The 7,028-nt window shown below is 46.5% G+C and overlaps 1 protein-coding gene across 6 annotated transcripts in view; it reads left to right on the top strand.

Annotated features, from left to right (window-relative positions):
• Positions 1 to 7,028, top strand: part of SFI1 (Sfi1 homolog, spindle assembly associated (yeast)) — a 130,444-nt gene that overhangs the window by 82,030 nt on the left and 41,386 nt on the right. For all 6 annotated transcript variants that reach the window (XM_011979014.1, XM_011979015.1, XM_011979013.1 and 3 more), the window contains 3 exons: positions 446 to 602; positions 2,903 to 3,064; positions 6,105 to 6,175. In XM_011979014.1, the coding sequence (XP_011834404.1) occupies positions 446 to 602; positions 2,903 to 3,064; positions 6,105 to 6,175 (390 nt within the window). The remainder of the gene's footprint in view (positions 1 to 445; positions 603 to 2,902; positions 3,065 to 6,104; positions 6,176 to 7,028) is intronic.

Below are 7,028 nucleotides of genomic sequence, written 5' to 3'. Positions count from 1 at the left end.
AACCTCCTGAGTAGCTGGGATTACAGGCACCCACCATCACGCCTAGCTAAGTTTTTGTATTTTTAGTAGAGATGGGGTTTCGCCATGTTGGGCAGGCTGGTCTCGAGCTCCTGACCTCAGGTGATCCGCCTGCCTCGGCCCCCCAAAGTGCTGGGATTACAGGCATGAGCCACTGCGCCTGGCATCTGCTTGCTGATTTTCTTCTTCTTCTTCTTCTTCTTTTTTTTTAATCCAGAAAAAAATTACTTTTGAAAGCAGAATGTCCCTCTTAAAGACCCTTTTACCCCACAGTCCCATAGCTTATGATCCCGCTAGGGGATTGCCACTTCCTTGTTTCTGATTTCAGCCTTTCCAGTGTGTGTGTCTTTCTCTTTTCCCTTTCCACCTGTTCTTCACCCTGTTTTCCTGCCTCTCCTTTGACTATTGCCTCTTCTCTGGTTTTCAGGCTTGGTCACAGTGGCGGGAACAGCTCCTGTATGTCCAGAAGGAGAAACAGAAGGTCGTCTCCGCGGTGAAACACCATCGGCACTGGCAAAAACAGAGATTTCTGAAGGCCTGGCTTGAATACCTGCAAGTTCGCAGAGTGAAGAGACAGCAGAATGGTGAGTAGGAAGCTCCAGGCTCTCAAGACAGAGGATCTGGTCACCATTTCCACTCTCCTGCTGCCGTTGGTACTGTACTAAGAAGTAATATAATGACGTTACTCCAGAAATGTTGGTAAAAGGAGATTGAGGAGGAAAATACATCATCCTTGAGTCAAACTTATTTCCCTTTGGCCTTTTCTTTTATTTATGTATCTATATCTATCTATCTATAGATAGAGTTTTTTTGGAGACAGAGTTTTGCTCTTGTTGCTCAGGCTGGAGTGCGGTGGTGCGATCTCAGCTCACTGCAACCTCCGCCTCCTGGGTTCCAGTGATTCTTCTGCCTCAGCCTCCCAAGTAGTTGGGATTACAGATGCCCACCACTTCGCCCAGCTAATTTTTGTATTTTTAGTAAAGATGGGGTTTTACCATGTTGGCCAGGCTGGTTTTGAACTCCTGACCTCAGGTGATCCCCCTGCCTTGGCCTCCCAAAGTGCTGGGATTACAGGCGTGAGCCACTGCACCCGGCCTCTTCTGTATATTTTTTATCTAAATAGGGTTTTCATTATGCTGTAAGTATTGTAATTATTTTGATTAATATGTTGATAACCTATGGCTTTGTATCTTGCTTTTTTCCACACAGTTAATCAACATTTTCCTGCATCTTAAGTATTTGTCATAAATTTTTTTTTTTTTTTTTTTTTTTGAGATGGAGGCTCGCTCTGTCGCCCAGGCTGGAGTGCAGTGGCGTGATCTCCACTCCCCGCAAGCTCCGCCTCCCAGGTTCGCGCCATTCTTCTGCCTCAGCCTCCTGAGAAGATGGGACTACAGGCACCCGCATGGTGGCCTGCTGACTTTTTGTATTTTTAATAGAGACGGGGTTTCACCGTGTTATCCAGGAGGATCTCAATCTCCTGACCTTGTGATCCACCCGCCTCAGCCTCCAAAGTGCTGAGATTACAGGCATGAGCCACCGTGCCCAGCTATGAATGTTATTTTTTTTTTAACAACTATTCATATTTTATAGGATGGCTTACCTTAATATACTTAGCCATTCTTCTATTAATAGATATTTGGATAGTTTCTGTTTGTCTCCAATTATGCAAATGCATATGATTTTGATATCAAGTTTTTTGGATATTGCTTATATGGTTTTGTTTCCCAGTTAGATTCAGAAGTAATAATACACAGAAATGTGAACATTGGTACACTTTTAAAGTTAAGTTTATTGAGTTTATACCCAAGTGAGTCAAGCACTGTGCTAGACACTGGGTTAGGGGTCTCTGGCATTCAGCCAAACCTCGCTGCAGAAATCTCTTAGGCTGCCAACACTGTCTCTTGGGAGAGTTCGAATGTGTTCTTTGGAGGATAGTGACCCCAGACCAGCAGTCCAGTTGCCCAGTCCTGGAATGTGAAGGCATAAAGTTGTTTAGCATGATAAGCTATAGACGAACGCCTGCCTCCAGTTACAGCATTCAAATTCCAGGTCTGATTCCCATCCCCTTCCTGGGCCCTAGCTCATCAGACCATTATCTGACTAGCATTAAAAGGAGATGAAGCTGGCAGCCAGGATCAGGTTGGCTGAAAGCTCAAAAAAGCCTATGCCAGCATGGCAGCTGAATTTTATGTCATTAACTCAATCTCTAAGTCCTATCCAGGAGTCATTTGTTTAGAAGCAAAAGTAAAACAGTCCTTTTGAAAGCAACAGTTATCATTCCTGTTTATCAGTATCTAACCAGAAGCCTCAGCCCTTTGATGTAACTGATTTTATAGCACCCTCCTCCCTAAAATCACAGACCTTTTCTCTTTCCTTGGAGAGAGGAGATATAACTCAGGGATTTCTAATGACCTTTCAAGGTTTAAAAAAACTTGTATTTTGGCCGGGCGTGGTGGCTCACGTCTGTAATCCCAGCACTGTGGGAGGCTGAGGCGGGCAGATCACTTGAGGTCAGGAGTTCGAGACCAGCCTGGCCAACATGGTGAAACCCCCCGTCTCTACTAAAAATACAGAAAAATCAGCGAGGGGTGGTGGCGCATGCCTGTAATTCCAGCAACTTGGGAGTCTGAGGCAGGAGAATCGCTTGAACCCAGGAGGCACAGGTTGCAGTAAGCTGAGATCGCGCCACTGCACTCCAGCCTGGGCGACAGAGCGACACTCCAACTCAAAAAAAAAAACAAAACAAAACTTTTAGCATTGTGTGTGTGTGTGTGTAGCCTTGAACCCCTGCTCTCGCCAGTAGTGGGGTTCAGCTTGTCTTAAAGATGTTTCCAGCTCATCCTCTAACCTTGAGGGAGCAGCAGTTATTTCTCTGTTGCAGAGATGGCTGAGCGATTCCATCATGTCACCGTGCTCCAGATACACTTCTGTGACTGGCAGCAGGCCTGGGAGCAGAGGCAGAGCTTGTATGCCTACCATGCCCAGGTGGAGAAACTGGCCAGGAAGATGGCCCTGCGGCGCACCTTTACTCACTGGAAACACTGTATCCTTTCAGATACCCAGGCTGTCCATTGCCTCAGCCAGGACAGCAGGAGCTCAGCAGCACGTGAAACGAAAGTCATGAGATACATGGGAAACAACTGCCAAACGATTTAAAACAGCCTTTTCTCTGTTGGCAGTCTTAAAATTTTTTGTTTAATTGGGATTGTGTATAAAAAGAGTACTTATATATTTATAGTTTAAAAATAATAAAATGAACAACTATGTATCTTATTACCCAACTTTCAAAATAGAACCTTGCTAGCACACCTCTCGGCTCCTCCCTGATTGCATTCTTTTTCTTTTCTCTCAGGGGTAATCCCACTTTCCTGATGAACATTTTTTGGTGTTATAATATAAGTGCTTTTCTCTGCCCACTAGGTGGTGGAAATACCACCACTGGCTTTTTCTTGGTGATACCATCACCGTGACCATAAGCTTCCATTTGTTGCGCTTTTACTATGTAGCAGACACTATGCTTCATCCTCATAGCAGTGCTGTGGAGTAGGTGCCACTATTGTCATTCTACAGACAGGGAAACAGATTCAGAGGAGTTGAGTGTATTTTAAAGTCACAAGTCATTGGCAGATTCAGGATTTTCAAAACCTGGGCCTTTAACTCCTGTGTACATATTCTTTTTTTTTTTTTGGAGATGGAGTCTTGCTCTGTCACCCAGGCTGGGGTGCAGTGGCACAATCTCGGCTCATTGCAATCTCTGCCTCCCGGGTTCAAGCGATTCTCCTGCCTCAGCCTCCCGAGTAGCTGGGATTACAGGCATGTGCCACCATGCCGGCTAATTTTTGTATTTTTAGTAGAGATGGGGTTTCGCCATGTTGGCCGGACTGGTCTTGAACTCATGACCTCAGGTGATCCACCTGCCTCAGCCTCCCAAAGTGCTGGGATTACAGGCTTGCAGGCATGAGCCACCGCACCCAGCCTTTTTTTTTTTTTTTTGGAGACAGAGTCTTGCTCGTCACCCAGGCTGAATTGCAGTGGTGCCATCTCAGCTCACTGCAACCTCCACCTCTTGGGTTCAAGCGATTCTCCTGTCTCAGCCTCCTGAGTATCTGGGATTACAGACGCCCACCACCACGCCCGGCTAATTTTTGTGCTTTTAGTAGACATGGGGTTTCTCCATGTTGGCCAGGCTGGTCTCAAACTCCTGACCCAAAGTGATCCACTTGCCTCAGCCTCTTAAAGTAGTGGGATCACAGGCATGAGCCACCACGTCCAGCCCTGTGTACATATGCTTTTTTTTTTTCTTTTTATTTTTTAAGATGGAGTTTCGCTTTTGCTGCCCAGGCTGGAGTGCAATGGCCCAATCTTGGCTCACCACAACCTCTGCCTCCCGGGTTCAAGCAGTTCTGCCTCAGCCCCATGAGTAGCTGGGATTACAGGCATGCACCACCATGCCTGGCTAATTTTTTTTTGTATTTTTAGTAGAGACAGGATTTCTAGATGTTGGCCAGGCTGGTCTCAAACTCCTGACGACCTCAGGTGATCCACCCGCCTTGGCCTCCCAAAGGGCTGGGATTACAGGCGTGAGCCACCGCGCCTGGCCACCCAGCCATATTCTTAATCACTACCCCTACCATACTGTGTGCCCAAGTATAAGAATTTGGACTGCCTAGGATGTTCATCCACACATTTTATTTGTTCATCAAAGTCTTGCTTTGTGTAAACTCCTGCTTAAATTCTTGGATACGAGGAAGCTCTGACTAATGGTAGTTCATTGTCTAGTGGGGAAAATAAACATGAAAATGGGTCTTTAAATATGGCATGATAACTGCTGTCATAAAGGTTTGTATCAAGTCCTGTGAGAGCGACTGTGGAGATTCAGCCAAGGAGGTAATGTTTGTGCAGAATTTAAGTCATAGGAGATGAGAAGTTGGGAAGGTTGATGTCTTAGGGGAAGACTGCAGAAGGTTGGAAAAGGCAAAACTGAATGACATTTACGCAGGTTTAGAGGTGAGGAAAAGCATTCAAGAATCTAGTGAGCTGTTGAGATATGGATGGTGGGAAGGTAGAAGCAGGAACCTCTGGAGGTTTTTTAACTTTTTAAAATTTAGAGACAGGGTCACATGTTGCCCAGGCTGGAGTGCAGTGGCTTTCACAGGTGCAATGGTAGCTTACTACAGTCTTGAACTCCTGAGCTTAAGCAATCCTCCCTCCTCAGCCTCCCAAGTAGGTGGAACTACAGGCACACACCATCACACCTGGCATCAGAGGTTTTTAAGAAGAGAAGAGGCTGGGGGCAGTGGCTCACACCTGTAATCCGAGTGCTTTACGGGGATCGCTTGAACCCAGGAGTTTGAGGCTACAGTGAACTATGATGGCACCCTTGCCCTCCAGCCTGGGTGACAGAGTGAGACCTAGTCTCTTAAAAAAAAAAAAAAAGGAAAGAAAAGAAATGCAGTCAGATTTGTGCATTGGAAAGGATAATTCTGGATTAGCGGAGAGAGGCTAGCACCAGTGGGAGACCAGTTATGGGAGGAGGCTCACTTACCAGTCTACGTAAGGGATGAGTCGGATGAACTGCAGGGTGTTGGGAGTGGGGACAGAAGAGCAGGAGGGGTTGGAGAGAGCCAAGAGATTTAGGAAGAGAGCAGATGGACTTGGCGACCGATTAGATGAGAGTGGGAGGAGAAAAGGTTTGAAAATAACTCCAAGGTTTTTAGCTCAAACATCTGACTGGATTGTGATGCCAAAACAGTGATTACAGAAAAAGGATCAGATTTTGCTTTAGATATGGTGATTTCTAAATGTTTACTGAAATTGGTAGCAGTTTATCTCAGGTAATTTTTGCCTCTCATCTCATGGGCATTCAAGGGGAGGAGTGCAAGACCAGATGTTTGATCAGTAACTGACGGGGTTTCCCTTTGCCCACTGCTTCCCTGGGTCATCAGGAGTAGACAGAGGTGCACCTCAGCCCACCTGGCACGTGTGTTATCCCCGATAGCCACGACCCTTCAGGTGGCTTGCTGAGAATGCACTGTTTAGGGGCCAGAACCTTGTTGAGACTGGAGGCCTTCACGTCCTGGCAGATATGCTGCTGTGTGCAGAAGAAGCTGCCCAGTGTGAGATGGCAGAAGAGCACCACAGGCACAGCCAGCTGGTAAGAGCCCTGCATCCTGGCATGGCTCCACTCGGCAGCCTTGCTTGGGTATCCACTCTTGGGGTACCCTGACCCCTATCACTTTCATTAAATGCAGTCAGCTATCGGTGAGTTTTCGTCATGAAACCCTCCTTCCATTGTAGGTGTCCCTATTTTCATTTTGGATTACAGGTGCTAATGGTGTAGGGTCAGAGGGCTTTGGAGCTGTAAAGGAACCTCAGAGATTTAGTCCTGAGCTTTTTTTTTACATGGGAAAAACCCCTTTTGAGTGGCAGAAGCCTCATTTATAAAATAGATCAAAGTAGCCGTGCCGTGGTTGAAGCATGTCAGGGAGTCAGTCCGTGTTCTACCTGCTACTGTTCCCTTCCCTTGCTGTGCGAGGTGGTCTTCGAATGTTTTCAGGAGCCTGTGGGGCTCCACGAAGCACAGTACAAAAAACCCTAATCCAGTCTGATACCTTCACTTCTGTCTCAGAAAATTGAAGCCTAAGGCTTGGGGAAATATGGGCAAATCAGCTTGGCTTAGTCAATTTGTGAGGCATTATTATTTTTTAGGGATTGGGTCTCACTATGTTGTCCAGGCTGGATTCAAACTTCTGGGCTCAAGCAATCCTCCCACCTCAGCCTCCTGAGTAGCTGGGACTATAGGCATGTGCCACCATGCCCAGTGTTGAGGCATTATTGTTATTACTATTAGAGATAGGATCTCCTCTGTCACCCAGGCTGAAGTGCCATGTTACAATCGTAGCTTGCTGCAGCCTTGAACTCCTGGATTCAAGTGATCCTTCCACCTCAGCCTCCCAAGTAGCTGGGACCACAGGCACATGCTACCATGCCCAACTAATATTTTAGAT

This window comes from Mandrillus leucophaeus, unplaced genomic scaffold, assembly GCF_000951045.1.
Source record: "Mandrillus leucophaeus isolate KB7577 unplaced genomic scaffold, Mleu.le_1.0 Scaffold2, whole genome shotgun sequence".
NCBI classification, from domain to species: domain Eukaryota; kingdom Metazoa; phylum Chordata; class Mammalia; order Primates; family Cercopithecidae; genus Mandrillus; species Mandrillus leucophaeus.
Note: the sequence above shows the minus strand (reverse complement) of the source record. Positions and strands in the feature narration are given on the sequence as shown.